At 44.9% G+C, this 24244-nt stretch overlaps 1 protein-coding gene across 2 annotated transcripts in view; it reads right to left on the reverse strand.

Annotated features, from left to right (window-relative positions):
- Nucleotides 1-24244, reverse strand: part of EHD4 (EH domain containing 4) — an 85536-nt gene that overhangs the window by 42593 nt on the left and 18699 nt on the right. For both annotated transcript variants that reach the window (XM_055537469.1, XM_055537470.1), the window contains exons 2-3: nt 19447-19623; nt 9669-9766 (exon numbers count right to left, since the gene is read on the reverse strand). In XM_055537469.1, the coding sequence (XP_055393444.1) occupies nt 9669-9766; nt 19447-19623 (275 nt within the window). The remainder of the gene's footprint in view (nt 1-9668; nt 9767-19446; nt 19624-24244) is intronic.

Below are 24244 nucleotides of genomic sequence, written 5' to 3' on the forward strand. Positions count from 1 at the left end.
GTGAAGGTATAAGGGCATGCTGATGAAGCCTGCAGATGCCCTAAAGCTGGGAGGAGCCCAGGGAACAGGGAGAGGAGCTAATAGAGTTTGAATAGTCATAAAGCCAAAACCTTAGAAACACAACAAAAAAATTAAGAAACCCTATACCAGGGTGGGAGGAGAGGGAATTAGATAAAGGCAGTCAAAAGGTAAAAACTTCCAGTCAGTTCAGTCGCTCAGTCATGTCTGATTCTTTGCAACCCCATGGACTCCAGCACGCCAGGCCTCCCTGTCCATCACCAACTCCTGGAGTCTACTCAAACTCATGTCCATTGAGTTGGTGATGCCATCCAACCATTTCATCCTCTGTCATCCGCTTCTCCTCCCACCTTCAATCTTTCCCAATGTCAGGGTCTTTTCAAGTGAGTCCGTTCTTCGCATCAGGTGGCCAAAGGAGTTTCAGCTTCAGCATCAGTCCTTCCAATGAATATTCAGGACTGATTTCCTTTAGGATTCACTGGTTGGATCTCCTTGCTGTCCAAGGGACTCTCAAGAGTCTTCTCCAACACCACAGTTCAAAAGCATCAATTCTTCTGCACTTAGCTTTCTTTACAGTCCAATTCTCACATCTGGAAAAACTTCCAGATGTATTCCAGTCCAAATACATGACTACTGGAAAAACTTCCAAGTATAAGATAAATAACTACTAGGAAGGGATTAATGTACAACACAGTAGAGATAATTAACTTTGCTATATGCTATAAATGAAATAGTTATCACAAGGAAAAAAATTTTCTATTTCTTTAATGTATCTATATAAGATGATGCATGCTCAATAAATCTATTGTGGTAACCATTTCATGATATATGTAAGTCAAATCATTATGCGGTACTCTTCAAGCTTATATAATGACATATGCCAATTCTATCTCAACAAAACCAGGGTTAAAAAAAAAATCCTGTAAGAACTACAGGATGGGAAGGTGGGGACACAAGCTGCACCTATAATGATGGTTACATGTCCAGTGAGCTCAGGTGACCACGTCTGAGATGCTGGGACAGTCCTGAGCTGTGTCTGTATTGTGTGGTGAACAGAACGAAGGAGAAGGGTACTCTGTTGCCTCCCCCTTTATTTAATTATTATCTCTACTGTTATTTATAACATTATACAAGCAAGGCCTGAACTTCTCCTAGGGGGTATTTGGCAGGCATTGGCAGGCCCCCTCAGAAACTCTCCATGAAGTTCGGCCTCGGGTTGTGTGGTCTACTTGAAGGACAGGCTGCACCTGCTGCCTCTGTCCCACCCTGGGAGCCATTGGCCTCTCCAGCCTCCAGCTTTCAGCTCTCCAGGTGCTTCTTAGAAGGACCTTTGCTTGGTCAGACCTGGAGAACATCTCGCTCCAGGTCTCGTAGCTCTGGACATCTCCAAATGTTCTCTCCCCTGTCTTGGGCAGCCTTCAGAATCTGGTCTTTTGTCTTTCAAGTTCAAAAAATGTGTCAAGTAGGTGTGTTTGGACTTCCCTGATCACATTTTGTTTTCATCATCACTATGTTTTCAGCACCTTTAATAATTACCAGTTGGATTTCCACGCCCTGCTTCACATTCTGTCGATTCTTTTGTGCTATTACGTTTGGGTACCTCTGCCGTGTTGGCAGCCTGCTCACGTGTACCCGTTAGTATTCAGAGGCCCTTTTTTAATTCTTGAAGGCTTTCCTTACTATACTGCCAAAATCAGGAAGACATAAGGATGTCTATATGTAAATATTAAGACATTAATCAACGATTGTGAAGCTAATGTTGTTTCCTATTATGTTATTTGAAGCGTGGTTAGATCTCTTCTGTTTCATGCATCATCATTGTTGATTGCTTTTACTAGCAGGACATTTTCTGCCCTTCTAATTTTCACTGTCTTCTCAGTTCTATACACTGATTTATAAAGAGAAAGGCTTGTAGAGAGAAGGGATTAAACATTAGAAGAAGAGGCCCTCAGACTTTCATTTGACAAGCCACTGGTTCTACGTCCTAGGTCCGACCTGCTGGTAGATCTGTTTTCTGCTGGAAAATTCAGATCAAGAGTTTTTTTTCTTTCTTCTTCTAGAGTTATTTACATTTTTTAAAAGGGAAAATTGTACAATTTTTGTTATCAAAGTCAAAGTCTGTTGAAGGCTATACGAAACCTCACACTCTCAGAAACCACAATTACTCACTGCTGACATAGCACCTTCCAAATACTTAGGTGTAAATAGATGAACAAGCATACCAGCTGCCACTTTAGAATTTTCCCAGTCTTCTCCTCATCAGATAGGGACATCATGATTAGAGACAGAACCCAGAGGTCTGTACCATGCAGCTGGGAACACACTTGTGATCATGCCGGGTCCAAAATAAATCCTAGATGATGTTTAGGTTTGGCACGACACAGACAGTACTTTAGGAAGCAAACAGTTCAGGAGCTGGAATAGCAAGAGATTGGGAATGAAAATAAGGATATGTGAATAAATGCTCTTTTCTCTTCACATAGAATCAAAAATCTGGGTGCCATCTTCAGGGCAATGGATATTCTCAGGAGTGAACCTGGTCAGATTTCACCCACCCGCTTCAAGAAAAGAACTTAAAAAAATCTTAAGAATTTTAGAAAAAGTGTAGAAATTTTAGGTAGCTTTTACTTCAGTAGAATAAAATTATTATTAGATGCACATCAGAATATTTTTTAATTTATTTTTTTATTGAAGGATAATTGCTTTACAGAATTTTATTTTCTGTCAAACCTCAACATGAATCAGCCATAGGTATACATATATCCCCTCCCTTTTGAACCTCCCTCCCATCTCCCTCCCCCATCCCACTCCTCTAGATACAGAGTCCCTGTTTCAGTTTCCTGAGCCATATGGCAAATTCCCGTTGGCTATCTATTTTACATGTGGTAATGTAAGTTTCTATGTTACTCTTTCCATGCATCTCACCCTCTCCTCCCCTCTCCGCATGTCCATAAGTCTATTCTCTATGTCTGTTTCTCCATTGCTGCCCTGTAAATAAATTCTTCAGTACCATTTTTCTAGATTCCACATATATGGATTAGAATACGATATTTATCTTTCTCTTTCTGACTCACTTCACTCTGTATAATAGGTTCTAGGTTCATCCTCCTCATTAGAACTGACTCAAATGCATTCCTTTTTATGGCTGAGTAATAGTCCATTGTGTATATGTACCACAATTTCTTTATCCATTCATCTGTTGATGGACATCTAGGTTGCTTCCATGTTCTAGCTATTGTAAATAGTGCTGAATGAACAATGGGATTCATGTGTCTTTTTCAGTTTTGCTTTCCTCAGGGTATATACCTAGGAGGGGGATTGCTGGGTCATATGGCGGTTTAATTCCTAGTTTTTTAAGGAATCTCCATACCGTCAACCGTGGTTGTATCAATTTACATTCTCACCAAGAGTGCAAGAACATTCCCTTTTCTCCACACCCTCTCCAGCATTTATTGTTTGTAGACTTTTTGATGATGGCCATTCTGACCAGTGTGAGGTGATATCTCATTGTAGTTTTGATTTGCATTTCTCTAATAATGAGTGATGTTGAGCATCTTTTTATGTGTTTATTAGCCATCTGTATGTCTTCTTTGGAGAAATGTCTGTTTAGGTCTTTTCCCCACTTTTTGATTGGATTGTTTTTCTGGTATTGAGTTGTATGAGCTGCTTGTATATTTTGGAAATTAATCCTTTGTCAGTTGTTTCATTTGCTATTATTTTCTCCCATTCTGAGAGTTGTCATTTCACCTTTCTTATGGTTTCCTTTGCTGTGCAAAAGCTTTTGAGTTTAATCAGGTCTCACTTGTTTACTTTTGTTTTTATTTCCATTACTCTAGGAGGTGGGTCATAGAGGCTCTTGCTTTGACTTATGTCATCAAGTGTTCTGCCTATGTTTTTCTCTAAGAATTTTATAGTTTCTGGTCTTACATTTAGGTCTTTAATCCATTTTGAGTTTATCTCTGTGTATGGTGTTAGGAAGTGTTCTAATTTCATTCTTTTACATGTGTTCATGCCGGGTCCAAAATAAATCCTAGATGATGTTTAGGTTCGGAGAAGGCAATGGCACCCCACTCCAGTACTCTTGCCTGGAAAACCCCATGGATGGAGGAGCCTGGTAAGCTGCAGTCCATGGGGTCGCTAAGACGGACACAACTGAGCAACTTCACTTTCACTTTTCACTTCCATGCATTGGAGAAGGAAATGGCACCCCACTCCAGTGTTCTTGCCTGGAGAATCCCAGGGACGGGGGAGCCTGGTGGGCTGCCGTCTATGGGGTCACACAGAGTGGGACACGACTGTAGTGACTTAGCAGTAGCAGATGTTTAGGTTTGGCACGACACAGATAGTACTGTCTATGGTGCTGTCCAGCTTTCCCAGCACCATTTATTGAAGAGGCTGTCTTTGCCCCATTGTACATTCTTGCCTCCTTTGTCAAAAATAAGGTACCCATAGGTGCATGGGTTCATTTCTGGGCTTTCTATCTTGTTCCATTGGTCTATATTTCTGTTTTTGTGCCAGTACCATCCTGTCTTGATGACTGTAGCTTTGTAGTATAATCTGAAGTCAGAAGGTTGATTCCTCCATCTCCATTCTTCTTTCTCAAGACTGCTTTGGCTATTTGGGGTCTTTTGTGTTTCCATATGAATTGTGAATTTTTTTTTTCTAGTTTTGTGAAAAATGCTGTTGGTAATTTGATAGGGATCACACTGAATCTGTAGATTGCATTTGGTAGTACAGTCATTTTCACAATATTGATTCTTCCTACCCAGGAACATGGAATATCTCGCCATCTGCTTATGTTATCTTTGATTTCTTCCATTAGTGTCTTATAATTTTCTGTGTACAGTTCTTTTGTCTACTTAGGTAAGTTTATTCCTAGATATTTAATTCTTTTTGTTGCAATGGTGAATGGGATTGATTCCTTAATTTCTCTTTCTAATTTTTCGTTGTTAGTATATAGAAATGCAAGTGATTTCTGTGTATTGATTTTGTATCCTGCAACTTTGCTAAATTCACTGATTAGTACTTTTCTGATACTATCTTTAGGGTTTTCTATGTATAGTATCATGTCATCTGCAGTGAGAGCTTTACTTCTTTTCCGATCTAGATTCCTTTTCTTTTTCTTCTCTGATTGCTGTAGCTAGGACTTCACTTTCACTTTTCACTTTTATGCATTGGAGAAGGAAATGGCAACCCACTCCAATGTTCTTGCCTGGAGAATCCCAGGGTCAGGGGAGCCTGGTGGGCTGCCGTCTATGGGGTTGCACAGAATCGGACATGACTGAAGCGACTTAGCAGCAGCAGCAGCAGGACTTCCAGAACTATGTTGAATAATAGTGCTGAAAGTGGACACCCTTGTCTTGTTCCTGATCTTAGAGGGAATGCTTTCAGTTCTTCACCATTGACAATATTGTTTGCTGTAGGCTTATCATATATGGCCTTTACTATGTTGGGGTAGGTTCCTTCTATGCCAATTTTTGGAAGAGTTTTAATCATAAATGAGTGCTGAATTTTGTCAAAGGCTTTTTCTGCATCTATTGAGATGATCATATGGTTTTTATCTTTCAATTTGTTAATATACTGTATCACATTGATTGCAGAGTGTTTTAATTCCTGCTTGATAAGAATTATCTATGTCAGCCAAGAAAGCTACAGGTTAGTATCTAAGTTCACCCCTTTTTTTCCTGAAGATTTTCTGTTAACTATAATTAAGCTGAGAAACATCACAATCGTAAGTAGTATGCTAAAAATTGCTCCAAAACCTATTACTCTAGTGGGTTTTATTTATAGAACTACCAAGGCAGAGATCTAGATATTTATTTCCACCAATGCAGATCTTGCATTCTTGTTTTACTCTGGGTCATAGAGCAGGACCTGACTTCTAGGGTCCATGTTAATATTCTGTTGATGAGAATGCTGTGCTAGGACACATTCCAATTCGTAAAGATCACTTTTAGCATAAGAGTGGGTTTGCCAAGTTTTGCCTCAAACCAAACACCCCAAAATATGAATCATCATGTAGCAATGTCAACTGTTTTTCTGGTCACCTCTGACTTTGGCCAAGAGAAGAGCAATGACCATGAAATGCCATGTCCTCCTGGTAATCACACTTGCCCTCTCTACTCGGCAGAGTAGAAAGGACGCAGGCTTATGATGGCACGAGAGAGAAGAATGAACAAGGAAGAAGGGAGCCACAGGGGAGGGGAGGCACATGACTAAACCCCAGGTTCAGGACTCCTTCCTGGAGATATACTCCCACTGGGCCACCTGATTCCCAGAACTCTGGGTACCTGGGCAATACCCTGGGGGCGCCTGAGGGCCACCAATGATGATGAAGTCAGCTCCCCAGCTTAGGTCACTCCTTCCCTGTTTGACCTCCAGCAAAGCAACACTATCTTCCGCTGCCCCACCCACCATCTGCCTCATTCCATGAAAATGGGAGAATTCTGAGTGTGATGCAGTCGGTAGGTCTTCCTGGGGGTGCTCTGCAGTCACCCCATGCTTATCACCTCCTGCAGCTGCATGGTCTGCCCAGCATGTGCCCATCTGGGGCTGCACAGCCTGCAGGCTAGAGGGTGGATAGGATCCACACAGCAGTGTCAGCCTGCAGCCACTGCTTGAAGCATGCATACCCCCAGCCTGTTCTCCAAAAGTGGTGCCTTAATAGATTTTGCTTTGTCCACTCCCCAGCTGTCAAGCCTGGTCGCCCACCTGCCCAACCACTGGGGAAGGAATTCTTACAAACTCTGTTAGGCTCGGCATCCTCAGAGAAGTGAGGGTGAGTGGTTCCCTGGTTAGGGCTGGGCTCCTGTCTGTGCATGACTACATGCAGGTTTAGCTTAGCAAATCCTCAGTGAAGAACACCGTGCAGACACACAGCAAGGGTTCAACCTCTGGTGGCTGTTCTCATACTGCTATTAGGAATATACCCTTTGAGGATATACATGTGTAAGAGGGACCTGCTTGATGAGACTCTGCCTGCCAAAGGTTAATCCATCAACCACACCAAGGGACAGGGAGGAGGCGCGACAGCCACCCCTTTCTCTTTCATAGATGAAACATCCGTCACGGAGGCAAAGCCCCACTAGTAAGGTCAATGGTGGATGTTTCAAAAGTTCTGCGGGGTCACAGCTTGTCTCTGAGGCTCATCCAATGTTGACATCAAGGACTGGCAAAGGTGGGGCTATGATTTACAAGCTGGAGGGACAGCAGCAGATAGGAATATGTGCGAGAATGCAGCACTATTTGCAATAGTTAAAGCTGAAGCAGCTTTAAAACAGCACACATTCTTTGGGATTAATATGTTGAAACTGTCAACTAAGTGACCCCAACCAGCAATGATGCCACAGCACGGTATGGTACCAGCTGCTGCTTGTCAGGGTGGCAGGAACTGGCCGACTGGCTGGAACCATATGTGCTATTTCTGGGCATAGGATGTGAGTAAGGACTTGTCACAGTAAGTCAGACTAGGATATGAGTCAGTTATTATCAGTTATTATCAAGTGCTGAAAAGAACTGTCTTCAAGGCATCCTGAGTGTATCACATGCTAACTTTTCTGAAGGAGCTACAGGTTGAAAGACACTTAGAATCACTAAGCCAGGGAGAAACCCTGAAGAATATAGACGATTAACATTGGTCAGAGGCCTACCAGTAACAAGGAATGGATAAGGCTGAAGCTAAAATCCAGAGGTCCTAAAATTTAGGACCAACAACCAAAAATCAAGATGTATGGGATGTCCCTGGTGGTCCAGTGGTTAAGAATCCACTTTCCAATGCAGGGACGTAGGTTTGATCCCTGGCAGGGAAACTAAGATCCCACAGGCTGTGGGGCAACTAAGCCCGAGCCCCAGAGCCCACATGCTGAGGAGCCTATGCACTACAACTAGAGAGAAGCCCACGTGCCAACTAGAGAGCCCTCACCCTGCAATGAAAAGTCCCACATGATGCAAATAAGATATGATGCAGGCAAATAAATAAATATATATATTTTTTAAAGTCAAGCTGTAGGAAATGTGCATGGTAATCACATTTCTGTTAAAACAGTATGTTTGTACATGCATAGAAAAAAGTCTGCAAGGAGCTGGAGAAAACCATTAACAATGGTTATTTGTGGCCTTTTCTGTAAGTGCAATGTTCTTGGAGGCCTTGGAGAAGCCTAATGGCCCACCAAGTCCCTGAACACGTGGATGAAGGCACAGCAAGGCAGAGACTGCAAAATCAGCATTTCTCAAATGCCATGAGAAGGAAGGGCTGACAGACATGGGCAGCTCTTTCTTGACCCCTGTCACAGGACCCTTGCTTTCTGGCTCCTGGGTGTGTCCCAGGGCTGGTGTACTGTACTTCTGCTCCAGGAATGCTGGGGGAGTGCACTGTCTGGCCATAATCCTGTGAGTCCTGTTCAAGGGGGTGTGAAGAGTTACCAGTGAGGAGTGACAGCAGGAACTAATCCACTCCAGCTTCTCCCTCCTAGCAAAGCCTCCAGGAACTGCCTTTAGTTTCAGAGGCCAGGACAAGGGGAACTGGATCTGCCTCTGGGACCACAGGAGTCTCTTCTAGGGCCCTCCCTGTCAGGAATTTCCTTTCTGTAGGCAAATGGTCTTCTTATCTGCTCCCGATAGCTCCTTCACCATGAGGGTAGGGGAAACTACAGGCCCATTGGTTGAACCACAGTGCATGGGTCTGGAAACAGTATTGCCTTAGCCTTGCATTGTGAAGGTTGAAGAAGCTCAGATGTCACTGTTCTTTACAAGCGTTTTCTGTCTTTCACAGATTTCCTTTGAACACGTCATCGTCTCTCCTTTCCCATCCATGTACACGCCAAATCACTTTAGTTGTGTCTGACTCTGTGTGACCCTATGGACTGGAGTCCACCAGGCTCCTCTGTCCATAGGATTCTCCAGGCAGGAATACTGGGATAGGTTGCCATGCCCTCCTCCAGGGGATCTTTCCAACCCACAGATCAAACCCATGTCTCTTATGTCTCCTGCACTGGCAGGCAGGTTTACCACTAGCACCACCTGGGAAGCCCAGAGCTTCCCTTAGGTAATTCCAATTCATCCTCTGGGTTCCAGCTCCAATGTCACCTTCCCTGGAGAGTCTTTCCCAACAACCCAAGGCCAGATATCCCCCTTACACCCTAATAGACAGTTCCCATCATAGAATGATTATCCCAACTCTTGTTTTCTATTCATTTCTGTGATAAAATAAATAATATCCATCTTCCTCATTAGAAGACAAGATCCTCCAGGCCAGAAACTGTATCTGTTTTTTCCACATCCCCAGTGTGCATTACAGCATCTGGCACCAAATATATACTAATACCAATAAAACCTCATTCAATGGAAGGCTGCTGCAGAGGCAACTGGGGTAGAATATGTGCCAGTATTCTGGGGAAGAAGAGCAGCAGGGAGGGCTCTCTCTCTTGTGGTGACTGGTTGGCCACCTTTATTTCTTGTCATGTGTCCAAGTGAGTGGTCAGCAAGTGATAGGCCCCCTCTTAAAGTCTGAAGATTTATGTGAGGCAGGTACTAACGGTAGATGACAATATTTAAAGGAATTAAACAGGGGCAAAAACCTTCTGCTGACATCACAGAGAGACTCAGCCAGCCCTGGGGGTGGGGGGACTTAGATGGGTGGGGAAGGCACTGACCTCGGCTGATGCGCTGTTTCTCTCCAGACAGGATGCCGGGGCTGTCGATTATGCTGATGCTCTTCAGGACCTCATTGGGCAGCTGGGAGCACATAAATCTGGAAGAAAGGGATCAAAGTTGGGATCAGAGCCTGTTCGTTGCAGATTGCTCTAATCTCATAGCTCCTTGGCCTCTCCTGGCTACTGACATCTTTGGAGTCAGTGTGATGGCAAAGTCCCTCAGCCCCACCTGTCTCTCCTCTACATTGCACTTCAGACAAGCATCCTGGGCTTCTCCTCCCAGGGAATCCCATGCTTCCTTCAGGGTCACTGCCTCACTGGGCTGGAGTATCCTGAGCCCTGTCCAGCCTGTGCCCAGTCCCCAGTGTGCCAGCAGAGACACTAGGGCCTGTTTTCACTGGTGCCCCAGGGACCATGCTATGGCTCCAGGCTCAGGCTGTGGCAAGCTCCTATGGGCAATACCCCAAATCCTCCAGGTGCTTTGGTGTCCTAAGAGTAGACAAAAGGGCAGGTGTGAGCAGAGCCCTGGCCAGGCATCTCCAAGTTGTCTTCGTTGTCCATCACCTCCCTGATACCACCTTTTCCTTCTCATCCCAATCCCTCTGCCATGTTTCCAAGTCAGCTGCCCTGGTGTTGGCCTTGGAAGCAGAGTGAAGTGGCAGGAAAACCACAGCCTGAGGGTCAGCAGACCTGGGTTCAGGCCAATAACCTGCCTGGACCCTGGACAAGGGCTTCCCCAGGGAACTGGGCCTCAGTTTCATCATGTGTAACTGGAGACACTTGCCAGGGGCTGGAGAGGCTCTTAGCTTTGACACTGTGTAACTTCAGAGCACCAGAGGGACATGCTCTGTTACTTCCACCCCAGGAAACCCAGGGGGATCTCTATTAGGAATTGTGTATGTTTTAAGCCAGAAACTGGAGTGTCTCTCCTTTTCCTGTATTGTAAATGGCTAACTTCAGTGTCTGTGTAGGCAGAAGGCTCGAAAATCCTCGGGGAAAACTCAATTCTTCCATTCAGTGGAACTGGTGGGATTACTCAGCATGTAAACATGCGGGGAATGCACGAGAGGGAGGCCTGCCCAGCCTTCCCAGTGCAAGTGTGGACAGCACAGCCCCCTCACAGCTCAGGGTCGGGAGCCCTGAGCATGAGATGGGATCACTGACCCAGCAAGTTAACTTTTGCTGAAGGTGCTCAGGACAAGTTTCTCAGACATTCTTTCCCACTTTTTCAAGTCAGCCCAGGAAGATGTCAGAATGATGACTATGATCATTTTACAGCTGGAAAAGTTGAAGCACAGTGCAGTTATGACATGCGAGGCCATGCCTCTAATGAGTGGCTGGCTGAGGACTGCAGCCTAATATTTCTGATGTCAGTTGAGTTGAACTCAACCCCTAAAATAAAAACTTCATAACATTAAAAAAATAAGGGGTCAAGTTCATTTATGAGAAGCCCCTCATTTCTGATTTTCTCCTGTCCCTCCACTTTTATAAACCCTAATGTCCAACACCCAGACAGATCTGTGAGAGTAAAGTGCACCGGGACCACTAACTTCTCTGTAAGTTCACAGAGAAAAGAATGCCATATTTGTGTCTCTAGAACTCGGGTAGAAACATTCTGAGCGTATCTATGGTAGACCGAATTTCCTGTGGGTAATCTGGTCTCTTATCATATAGTCCCATCCTTTTTATCAGATGGTTCAAGACACCTGGTGATGCTGCGAACACTGCACATATGTAAAACTATTTCACATAAAGTACTTCTGTGAGAGGCTAACCTTTTTCCCAGACCACAAATTCACACTAAATATCAATTTTTCCAAAACACAAAAGCCCTGGATTCTCGTGTGAAATTAACAGAGGGATTCAAAATTTATAAACCACCACTCCCTCTGTGCAGTGCAGAGAGACAAAGCTTCAGCAGCTCCCATGCCTCCTGATGCAACAGCAGAGCCAAAATGTGTGATCCACAAAACAAGACAGTCAGGTGTGGTGACATCACCACACAACGTATAAGAAAGCAGGCCCAGGGCCAGGAATGGTGACTGCAGATGAAAGGGGGTGGAAAAGAAGAGGGAGGGGAAGAGGAGGAGGAGGGCGCTCTCCAGGGGCACCCCAAATAGGGTGACGAGGGTTGAATGTGCAAAGCTGAACTTTGCACAGCCCTGCCCAGTATGCACTGGGGGGCAGCTTGGGGAGGTGGGCAAAGGAGCACAGAGCACAAATTAGCCTTCAAGACCCTCATGTGGGAGCACGGCCCACACTCTAAGGGTTAGAACCACACTCATGTTTTCTTAAATAGTTATACTATAATCAGAAAAAACCCTAATGCAATGCTGCTAGAGCAATCTGGTCTTCCTTTCATGTTCCTTGAAAGGAAGGTGAAACGTGGGTTATTTATCGGGTATAACACAGTCAGCCTTGGGTCAGGCCTTTCCCACTGATATGTGTCTCCTGAAATGTTTCCAAGCACAGATTTGCTGTTCCGGGATGGATTTCCTACTTCTTCCGGACTTGTCTTGACTTGTACATTTCACGTGAAAGATGCAGACATGTGCCAGTTAAGTCCAGGAGCCTCACATAAGCTTGATGAAGTATGTCCCTCATCCAGGGCTGGTCTATTTTATTTTCTGATAAAAGGAGAGAAGGAAGGGATCAAACCTACACAGGACCCCCATTCCCTGTCATCCCTTCAACCAAGGAAGGCTGAGTGGTAGTAGAGACGGGGTGCGTAAAGGAATGGCCCAGCTCTAAGGTCTCAGGCCAGGGGCTAAGAGTCTGGCCACACAGTAAGACAGCACAGAAAGGGGATTCCGGTTCTGAAAAGTTGCCTCCAAACACTAACATTCCAATCCAGTGATCAACATTTTAAAAGAGCCAGGCAGTAGCTTAATAGCGATTCCATTTCCAGCGCAGCGATACCCAGTAGCTGCAGCAATCATCAAATGGCACAAACATCACTGACCACTCACTGTGTGCCAGGCACTGTCCTGGGTACTTTCTATGAACTCACATTAACTCGCTCAATCCTGGCCACAACCTCAGCAGGGGGGCTGTACATCCCCATTTTACAAAGGACAAGACTAGGGTAAAAGGGGGCAAATGCGGCCACCCCAAAAATGTGTCTCACTGGCATGAAGAATAATTTGGACTAATTATTTTTAAGGCCCCCCCAAACTCAGGAAGCATCTTTGACCTCCCTTCTGACTGCCTAGGGAAAGCAGACAGAGGATCTGTTCCAGGAAGGGAGCTGTCACCAGAGATAAATATAGTATCAATGAGGTGAAGAGATAGGAACCTTGCACAGTTTTATTTATTAAAACTCCTCCCTGTGTCCCATTGTCTCTGCACAGGCCAGCAAACATTTGTTTACCAAACATGTGCTTTTCCAGTGCCATGTCAACTGCCTTCCTCTTCCCTCAACCACTGCCTCCAACATCCTCCTCTGTCTTTAACTGGAGATGGTATTTAGAAAGGGAAGGGCTTCAGCCATTTGGGGGAGTTACTCCGTTTTCCTGGGTCTCTCTCATGTATGTACATAATTAAAGTTTTGTTTGAGTTTCTCCTGTTAACCTGTCTTGCTGCTGCTGCTGCTGCTAAGTCGTTTCAGTCGTGTCTGACTCTGTGCGACCCCATAGACAGCAGCCCACTAGGCTCCTCTGTCCCTGGGATTCTCCAGGCAAAAACACTGGAGTGGGTTGCCATTTCCTTCTCCAATGCACGAAAGTGAAAAGTGAAAGGGAAGTCGCTCAGTCGTGCCCGACTCTTAGCGACCTCATGGACTGCAGCCTACCAGACTCCTCTGTCCATGGGATTTTCCAAGCAAGAATACTGGAGTGGGGTGCCATTGCCTTCTTAAGTCAACTTAATTCTTAGACCAGCTAGATGAACCTAGAAGGGTAGAGGAAAATTTTTTCCTCCCCAGCAGGGGCACAGAAGGGTCACATGCCATAACTTGCCAAGTCACATAGCTGGTAGCTGACACAGCTAGGATGCAGACGTGGCAGTTAGGCTGCTATTGCCATTTCATGCATTTGAGTCACCACTGTGTATCTTGTATCACACAGAGGGCAACATCCTAGAACAGAGAAGTGATGTGCCACAGCCCTGGAACTCCACCAAAGAGGCCCCTTTTGTGGGACTTGCCCTCACTTTACTCGTGGAGGGTGGAGCAGTGACTGGGAGGCAGAAGACCTGGTTCTGAACCTCTTCTTTCTCACTCACCCTGTGACCTCAGCCAGGTCTGAGCAACTCTATTGGCCTGAGGACTCCCAGGCAGTCCTTGAGGTTCACCTAAGTTTACCATGGAAGAGAGTATGACACTGTTCCTGCCCAGGCTCACTTTACTGATAAGAGTAAAATCAGAGAGATGAAATACTTCCTGAAGAGGCGCAGTGAACAGCACCCAGTGTGCAAAAAGACTTTGACAACTAACCTGCAGAAAGTATTATTACACGGTCCTACCACAAAGGCCTGATCTAAATTTCCGCTGCCCAGGAGGAATTTAATTTCAGAACCAGACTGTGAAAAGCCTGTGGTTACCCCTTTGATTGAGTCTTACGGAATTACCACTTTTGCAAGTGAAAGATGGCTGAACACTGGCAATCCCATGCAGCTCAACCTCCCCGTGGCCTTTTCTAAATCAAGTCTCCCTCTCCCAACCACCACAGGGGGAAAAACTGATTTTCTGGGATGACGGGACCAGGGCTGTGTGGGCAGCTGCTGATAAAGAACAATGGCTTAATGACGCAGGAGCCATCGCAAATCCTGAGGATAAGGGCTAATAGGATGGGCTTCAGGGAGTTTATTAGGGAAAAGCACACCACCCAAAACAAAACAAAACCACCCTGCCCCCCAAACCAGTTACTCTCTCAGCTTAAAAAAACACAACACAGTTTTGCTAGTGAATCAAGAGTGATTCTTGGCAAGAGCCTATTTTCCTTAATCTCTGCAGCTAAATTATCTGGTGGAGTCAGCATGTGTCTGGACCAATGCTGTTTACTTGTATTAAGTCAGCTTTTTAAAAAAATTCCTAGCAGTACTAAGTGACTGTGCAATAGTCATAGTCTTTAAAAAGCCCATTTAATGACGTCTCACTTAATCACAAGCATAGAGGTAACAAACAGAGTATAAGTACAAAAGTACACGTATGTGTTCTATTATTGCTAATCCATTTTGCAAATTCAAGACAGTGGCTGTTTTTTGTGTTTTGATCACACCGTCACCCCCATCAGGCCTGGCTAAAATAATAGGAGCCCTGGAAGTACTGTTCAGATTCCCTCAACTTAGAAGGAAGTTTCAAAATTTCAATCCCTAGGGCCAGTGATGAGTTATTTTAGAAAGAGAAACAGGAGAAGTGAATGAGATCAAGAACTTCTTCTGTGGAAGGTGACAGTTTAAAATTACACTAGCCCCTAAACAGAAAATGATGCCTGTAGCTATCTGGATTAAAAAAAAAAAAAAAAAAGACCACCATTTTTTGAAAAGTAGATTGAGGGAAAATAAAATAACTAATCCAAATGTAGGAAGAAAGGTCAGAGGCCAACCCGCCAACTCCTGCCCTTTCTTCAACTAACCAAAACATGCCAGCGTCTCCCAGGACTCGTGCCCTGTGTGCTGCTGGGGCGTCCCTCTCCTCTGTGATGTGGAACTACCCCGACAACAGACTCTGAAACCTAAAGAAACACACTCCCTTGGAGCAAGTCTGAGACACGCTTGCCTGCGGAATTTTCTTCTAAAGTAAAGCAGAATGGTGAAGTCTCAGAATGTCTCATGAAGGTATCTTAGAACTCTCTGTTCTAGACGCAGCTTCTCTTTATCGTTCAAGTATGCGTGCTTGTGCTCAGCAGCGTCCAACTCTTGGCGACCCCATGGACTGGGGTCCTCTGTCCATGGGATTTTCCAGGCAAGAATACTGGAGTGGGCTGCCATCTCCCCTTCTAGGGGGTCTTCCCGACCCCGGGATAGAGCCCTTGACTCTTGCGTCTCCTGCATTGGAAGTGGATTCTTTACCACTGCACCACCTGGGGATCCATTCAAGTATGAAATTTCTATAATTCAAAACTGTCTTTGCTGTCTTTGGGGGAATTTGTCTTCATTTCTCAGGAGTCCACTGAAAACTTTCCTAGAAACCAGCATTAGAGATTGAGGATCAGCTCCACTAGTTTGCTTATTGCTTCCAGGCTGGTACCATCTTACAAAGAACCAAACTCTTTTAAAGATGCCCCAGGGGCAGATGCCCAAGCCCTGTAATGGGAGGGCCAGAATAATGAGACCTATCCTGTGGGGGTGGAAGAATCAGTGGTTGCTCAATGAGGTAGGGAGTAAAAGTTCTTCATAGCAGACAACCAATTCTATTTCCTGTGAAGTCTGGTTTTTGACCTAGTTCCCAGAAAGTATGCTAAGTAAAAATAAGTTTGCCTGCTTTTAGAGCTAAGCCTGCTGCTGTTCCCAAAGGGATGCTATAATTACGTATACAATCTAAATGACACACCATACTAAGTGACTCTCTTCTTTGTGCCAGTACTGGGAGAAATAGCAGCATTGCCATGTATACATACAACTTAATCAGGCTACTTACTCTTAAATACACTATTAATTTCCAGGTGGTACATCCATGACAGGTTTCTCAGGTAACTCAGTGGTAAAGAATCTGCCTGCCAATGCAAGAGATGCAGGAGACTCGGGTTTGATCCCTGGTTCAGGAAGACCCCCTGGAGGAAATGGCAATCCACTCCAATATTCTTGCTGGGACAATCCCATGGACAGAAGTGCCTGGTGGGTTACAGTTCAGAGTTGGACACAACTGAGTGGCTGAGCATACACACATACCCCTGACATGTGAGCCTCATGTATACATGGTCACCAGGTGGCTAGAAGGACAGAAACTCTTCTTTGCTGGTGTTTTGTGAGGTGCAGGGTGGTAGATAAAAGGGAAGAGGGAACCTGAGTTCTAGCCCTGTCTCTGCCTTTTCTTGAGCAAGTCATTTTACTTCTTTACTCTCAGTTTCTCATCTGTAAAATGGCCCTAGTATCATCCGTTTTATTAGCCATGAAAAGAAGGTGTATGTGAAATTATTAATCAATGATTTAGGTCCCTGAATATTCATTGGAAGGACTGATGCTGAAGCTCCAATACTTTGGCCACCTGATGCAAAGAACCAACTGACTGGAAAAGACCCCGGTGCTGGAAAAGATTGAAGGCAGGAGGAGAAGGGAGCAACACAGGATGAGATGGTTGGATGGTATGACCGACTCAATGCACATGAGTCTGAGCAAGCTGAGAGACAGTGAAGGACAGGAAAGCCTGGTGTGCTGCAGTCCAGGGGGTTGCAAAGAGTCAGACACAACTTAGCGACTCAACAACAAATTTGGGACATAATTATTATAATCTTTATCATTGCTGGAAGGTTACATAAAGGGTAGCCTTGAATGTTAGATAGAGGAGAGAAGACAGTGATTCTCAAAGTCCTCCCATTTGGCTGCTGAGTACAGTGGTCACTAGCAGGCCTTGGCCAGACGGCCTCAGTTTCATCCCAGAACTGCCACTTAGCAGTCGAGTGGCTCGGTGGAAGCTAAATGGGCCTCTATGTCTCAATTCCTTCTCTTTACATCGGGGAAAACAGTCGCACCTATGTCACAGGTTTTTTGTGAGAATTTAGAGCTAATTCACCAGTGAAGTTTAGATAGATAGTAAATGCCATATAATTATCCGCTATTCCTTTTCTATGTATTCTGAATTCAACTAACACTTGATGGGTGGATTATTTTCAGCAAGTTTTAAATTCTGAGATAAAAAATCTTGCCATTTAGAACCTTTCCTGAAAGCTTTTCTTCCATACTCATCTGTTGTATGCTTCTGATTTGAGAAAAAATAAATATGTTAGGGAAGTAAATAATTTGCCAAAATAAAGCCAACAGCCATTCTCCCTTGTTTTTCCCTTCAATATATAGACTTTATAAAATGGGAATTTGAAAAGGTGGCAGCTTATTTCTTTCTTAAGCCTCTGTCAGGCAAAAAGAGAGTAAGACTAAGGATAGTAGTAATGGAACCAAGGGACTCCAGGTAGACTTTCATGGAGAAGGATCCTGTGCCCTGCCCTTGCCAGGGCCTCTGGAATCTTCTAGGGCCAGTTCTGGGACAGGAAAGCTGGCTGTTGCCTGCCCTGTGACCACGGCTCCTGGGAGGCCCTGCTGGGGGAGCTTCTTGTCCCACTCCCCCACAGCTGTGGTCCACTCGTCCTGAGAGACCCCTGGGGTTCACCCTCCAAGGCTCAAGCCCTACTTGTCCTACAAGGAGACATGGTGGTGCAAGCAAGGTTGCTCTGGAGTTGAGAAGCGTGCTTCTTCTAGAGGAGAAACTCTTAAGGTGGAAAAAGTCATCTGGACAGTGGTGTCAGTCACCGTGAGCAGCAGGACGGGATTTCTCTGTGACTCCATCTACATCATCTGTATATTTCTATTTAATCCTGCTGCTGAGCTCTCTTGCTGCCACTTGGATGCCTTCTTTGATTTGCTCTGGGAGCATAAATTAGCTCTTAGGGGAGAGTACCAATCCCTAGAGAGTTGAGTTTTTCACAGGGGGCACCTGTGGAGGTTGCCCGGGCCACTCTTGGCAGAGCCACTGCACAGCACTCTGGCACATCATTCATTCCATGGTCCTTGTGAACGGCACTCCTGGAGTTGTGCAATCAGGTGCAACTCTCAGCCTCTGGGAGAACAGCTGTCAGCTGGGAGGATTTGTTCCTTTTTTTTTTTTTTTAATCTAAAAAGCAGAAGTGTAGTTTCAAGTCTTTCATCTGTCATCTCTACTTCCATGTCTCCCTAAAGGCGTTTGGAAGACCACTCCCTGGTGCTGAACCTCCCATAGCCCATTCCCTGCAACTAAAGAGACTCATGTGGTAGACTCATAAAAGAGGGAAATGGGGGCGTGAGGGGAACTCAAAGAAGAAAGAGAAAGGGGTTTTTAAAAAAAATAGGCTAGGAGTGACAAAAAGGAAGAAGGAGGGGGAGGTAGGAGCAGGGGGTGCCTGAAAGCACAGAGCCGTGTCCAGGAGAACCCGCGGGCTTGTCCTCTGTTCTGGACCTCACTGTGTCTTGAGAACTCTGCAGAAAGGCAGTACAAATACAACACTGCTGCAATCCAGACAGAGCCCCAGCTATCCTACAACTCGCCTCTGTGAAATGACGACCACGCAACAAATGTAATGTTTGACTGTCCTGCCTGTTTCTCCTGCCTGGCTCTAATGAATGAGGATGCAGCTCAAAGCATGGGACTGAGAAGCCAAAGGGACACCCAGCGAGGAGGGGTGACTGGTCCTGGAATAACCAAGATTAAATCTGGGTGTCGGGAGAACTTTGGTGGCCCTCTGGGCTTAGTTCTCTGTGTAGGAGGTCCTGGCACACAATGCCCGAGAGTTAGCCATCCAGCCACCATGTAATGTGGCCAGCACGGGGAGCTCACTACCCCACAAGGCAATCTGATCCTTTCCCGTGAGGTTCAGATGATTAGAAATTTGTTCCTTATACTGTGTGGCCCTGCAATGTCCAATCCTGGGCCTTAGCTCTGCCCTCTGAAGCCACCCAGAGTAGGTATAAATGATCACTTCCTAAGAAAATCTCCCCAATATTTATATATGATAAGCGTATTTTCTTATAACTTCTTTTTTTCAGAACAGACATACTCTGTTTTTCTGGTTTTGAACTTTTACACATAATTGGCAAGGATTCAAAGAACAGCTTTAAACAACCGGTCTAAAGATGGCGGTCTGACGGTCCTTACCGATTGAGGAAAGCATTTCCAAAGCGACCAAGCTTTCGAAAGGGCTTTTTGGGGTCCACGACTAAAGCGTTCCCTGGGGTGTTGCCCTCAGTTTCCCCATACATCACAGCGATGAATGAGTCGGTGGTGGGCTCTGGCCCGATCCTCATGCCTGGGAAGTCTTGCTCCAGTAAGTATCTGAGAGGGGGGAAGAAAAAAAAAAGACAAACTTAGCATGGTGTCACAAAGCAGGGGTAAAAAGCTTGCTGGGGCCACTAACTTGGAACATAATCATTAAAAAACCCAGAATATAACCCCCAAGGAAAAAGGGAATGATTGGCATTGTACTCTTTTGCAAATAACGAATTTTCAAAGTTTAAAATCTGCAGACCTACTTTCTCTCCAGTGTAAGGAGCCTAGTGAAGAGGTGGACATGCTGCAGACTTGCTGGGCTTCTCAAAGTGGACCTTAGCTCAGCACAGCATTCCCGGTCATGGTTCCATTGGCACAATAGCTACTACTCCAGAGAAGAGGACCCAGTCAGCTCCTAGGCATCCTGGAAGACCCCGCTCAGGTCCACCTCCTTTAGGGAAGTGTCCCTGTCCCTCAAGCATGTTGGAGTCACCTGCTCTGTGGGCCCTGGGCACCCTGTGCCTGCAGACATCACTATGGATGCTGCACTTCTCTGTTCGTGGGTCTTGAAGGCAGGCCCATGTCTATGGCCAGATGTATTAACATTAATACATTCCCAGCACCCAGCAAAAATGCCTGCCCACAGAGGGCACCCAGTGCGGCAAATGAAATAAGGAACCACCTCCTTCCTGGTCCCTGGCAATCAATGTGGCCCCACATCCTCTCTTGAGCATTTTACAGCTCCCTTGGGATCCTGGAGGTGGTAACCATGGAAGACAATCTCTAAAGAATGCAGTAGCAACCCAGAGGCTGATAAGAGGAGGGCTCGGATTAGGTATTACCAGGGCCAGCCCTAGCTCTCTGTGCAAACTGGAAAAAGATGCCCCTTCCTTTAGGCAAACCCAGCCCTGCACCACAACTCACAGCTTGGTGAGCAGAACTCTAAGCTGGATTTTACCCTTCTATGTCCTGTTGCCCAGTATAACCAGTTGCCCAGTTTAACCAGTATACAGCGGCCCTGGCAGATGCCATTGAGGGGTCTCGTTCAGGGGCCGAGGAGACAAATTGGTGTGATACAGCAGCAGTCTCCAACCTTTTTGGCACCAGGAAGCAATTTCGTGGAAGACAATTTTTCCACGGAAGGTGGTGGGGAGGGGGGATGGTTTCGGGATGATTCAAGTGCATTACATTTATTGTACACTTTATTTCTATTACTAGTACATTAGCTCCACCTCAGATCATGAGGCATTAGATATTGGAGGCTGGGGATCCCTGTGCTAGACTGACATGGCTGGGGTGGGGCAAGGGAGCCAGAGGTAGAGTGATGGGGAAAGTGCACTTTCTGTGGGAAATGGTTGTGTCCCAGCATGGTTCCTGGCCACCCCCACCGGCACATCATTCAGCAGCAGCCACACAGAGCCCCTCCCTTCCTCCCCACCAAGATTCCCTTTCTGTGATGGAGGAACACACTTAGGTGTGTTTATCATATATGGAATGGCGGGGGGTGGAGGGGGTGGGGGGGACCACTCCCTCCTTCCTTTGCAACCAAGGAGAACATAAAGGAGGGAGGTTTTGGAATACTTTTTACTCATTATCAAGCAACAAATAGAAACACAACACCTTCAGAGAACACTTGGCAGGGACGGTGAATGGGGACCAGGGGTGGGGACAGTGGAAGAGAATCCCTGCTTGAGGTGACAGAGCTGTGTCCCTACTCTGCCAGGGAGATGACCCTTCACCCTGGGAGGAGGCTTAAGGACAGAAACCTGTACAACATTTTCCAGCTCCCCATTCCTACAGCTCACAGTCTCAGTTCAGTTCAGTCGCTCAGTCGTGTCCGACTCTTTGCGACCCCATGAATCACAGCATGCCAGGCCTCCCTGTCCATCACCAACTCCTGGAGTTTACTCAAACTCATGTCCATTGAGTCGGTAATGCCATCCAGCCATCTCATCCTCTGTCGTCCCCTTCTCCTCCTGCCCTCAATCCCTCCCAGCACCAGACTCTTTTCCAATGAGTCACTCTTGGTCCTAAATCATTTCATTTCTAAAATGTCTTGACAGATGAAATTGAGATCCAGAACCTATGATTTTATCCCCCGGGATAGAGGGAAAGAAGGGAACTACCAAACATCCAACACCATCCTGCCATTTTTCTAAGAATAAGAAATTAAGTCACCCTTTAGACTCATGTTTTCTTTGTAAACAAAACTGAAATTATTTAGCACTCTCACCAGGCGGTACTTGAAATACTTCATTGATCAATTTTTTTTTTAACATCATTCAAAGTTTCAACATTTCCGTGAACTTGTGGAGCACCAGAATAGATACATCCTTTAAATACATCCCATAAATTTAGAATAAATGCAAAAAAAATCAGATAATAGCATCCAGCATTTATGAAGTACAGTCAACCCTTGAATATCATGGTTTGAACTGCACAGGTCCACTTACACATGGCTCTTTTTCAGTAGCTAATACTACAGTACTATAGTACATGAACAAAGCGAGAATGAGATGAGGTTCAAACCCTGCAGCCTTGAAAGGAAAAATCTGAGCAGACCCTGAGGTGTGATGCACCGAAACAGGTTGCCCATCCAGCCACATGCACGAGGCTGGAAAACTATGACACTTTTTTTTTTGGACACCTCAGAGGCATTCCCAAGCTACAAGTTTCAGGGGCTTTGTGGTGTTTTCTGCCATAGCAAGAATTCAAAGGAACAAGAGGCCACAGGAAGACTACAGAAAAGACTCTACCGCAGCCCCCTGCATGGGCATCCTGTGCGCTGGGCTGGGTTCTGTCCCCAGTTCCACCTCGCTCTCCTTTTCCTGTGTTCTCAAAGAGGGCTGCCAGCTCTAGCGGTAACTGCTCCAAGACTCTGCAGCCAAGTCATCAACGAAAAACAAGACAGACATTTGGATTCCAAGCAGCTGACAGAAGGGGTGGTGCAGAAGACAGGCAGGAGGCCTGACATCACTTTGTCCCTGTCTGCTGAGGGCCATGGTTCAGCCTCGTCCAACTGGCTCCTGGCACCCTGCTCAGCCTATGTCAAGGAGTAGCTTTCATGCAAAGATATAGGTAGACAGTGTCCTTCTTCTTCCATTGCTGAGGTTTGACAATTTCTCTTTGACTTCATAGAAAAAATTGTCATTTGTGACATGGGGAACAAAAACATCTTCAAAACATTAAAAAGTCCTTCAACATCCCCAAGCACCATCTTCTCAAAGATGGGCTTAAGAATAACTAAAAAATAAGCAAACAACTAGAAAAGGCACATTATTCAATGACAGATATCCAAAATTCAAGCCATAAACTCCATCTCCCCTGAGTATTAACCCATGCGTTCTGTCTGGGTTTTGTCTGAAACACTTGGGCTTGGAATAGTGGAAAAGGCATTCATTATTTTAGTAATAACACCTAATGTTTGAGAACTTGTTATGTACTAAAGTCTTTATATAAATGTAACCTTATTTCATCATAAGTTTCTTATGGGGTAGGTACTATTTTTATGCCACCCCCCCATTTCACAGATAAGAAAACAAAGGCTCAAATAGATTAAATAGTTGATTAGAACCTAGGATTTCTTATTGGTCCTATGAGAGCACTACCTGTCCTAAATCAGACTTGAGAGGCTAGCAGTCTCCAACAGGCGCATTTGTAGGAATGGGTTCTGTGAATCATTACAAATACACAAATCTAAGACTTTTTAGTTGGTATTTAATCATTGAGTAAGCACTCCAAAAAGCAACAAGGCACATATATTTGGGGTGTTTTATGAACATTATTATTGATATTATTTACTTGTTATTTGGCTACACTGGGTCTGAGTTGCAGCACAAAGGATCTAGTTCTCTGATCAGGGATTGAACCTGGGTCCCCTGAGTTGGGAGCTCAGAGTCTTGGCCACTGGACCACCAAGGAAGTCCCGTGAGCATTATATTTTCATTTTCAAGCCAAATTCTAGAGAAATGGCCTGTGTCATGCTAAACAAGATTTTAAAATATTTGTGCATACATTGGCATCTGTGCAGAGAGTTTTGAGGTTCAATTCATTGCTCTATCTGGGACAATTTTCAAAAGCGCATTTAACTCCAACAATTGTTCCTTTCAGTATTACTAAGGTTTTAAACCATATATGAAGTACAGCTTTTAGTTCAGCAAAGAAACAGTTTTATTTCCTGATTTTTAAATCCAGGTCTGTGAGTTAAAATGCATAACTATTTTTAACATGTTGGAGGATTTTACACCGTGTATTTTCTGTTGATAATACCTGATCCACCATTTCACTAAGAGAGGGACTGAAAAGAAAAAGTTTGTCTTCAACTCTGATTTGTCCTGAATCTGGAAATGATGCTTTTAAAGCAATTTCCTTTGTCTATCTTAATGTTTAATACCAAGAAATGGAAATGGGAGAAAAATCAAACATTATCATAAAACTCTTATTAAAATGGTAAAGAATATATAATTATTTCCTAGCAATGAGTTCTACCACCACCACTGTTTACAGATACCACCAAACAATGGATGAAATTATGTCATACAGTTTATAAGGCAACACATAGGCTTGATCACTTCACCCTCATTGTTGCTGGAGGAGGTAGTTTTATCCCTAGCTTATAGAAGAAAAAAACTGTTTATGACAAGCTAAGCAGCTTGCACAGAACATTAATATAGGATAATGATTAATT

This window comes from Bubalus kerabau, chromosome 10 (assembly GCF_029407905.1).
Source record: "Bubalus kerabau isolate K-KA32 ecotype Philippines breed swamp buffalo chromosome 10, PCC_UOA_SB_1v2, whole genome shotgun sequence".
In the NCBI taxonomy this organism is placed as follows: domain Eukaryota; kingdom Metazoa; phylum Chordata; class Mammalia; order Artiodactyla; family Bovidae; genus Bubalus; species Bubalus kerabau.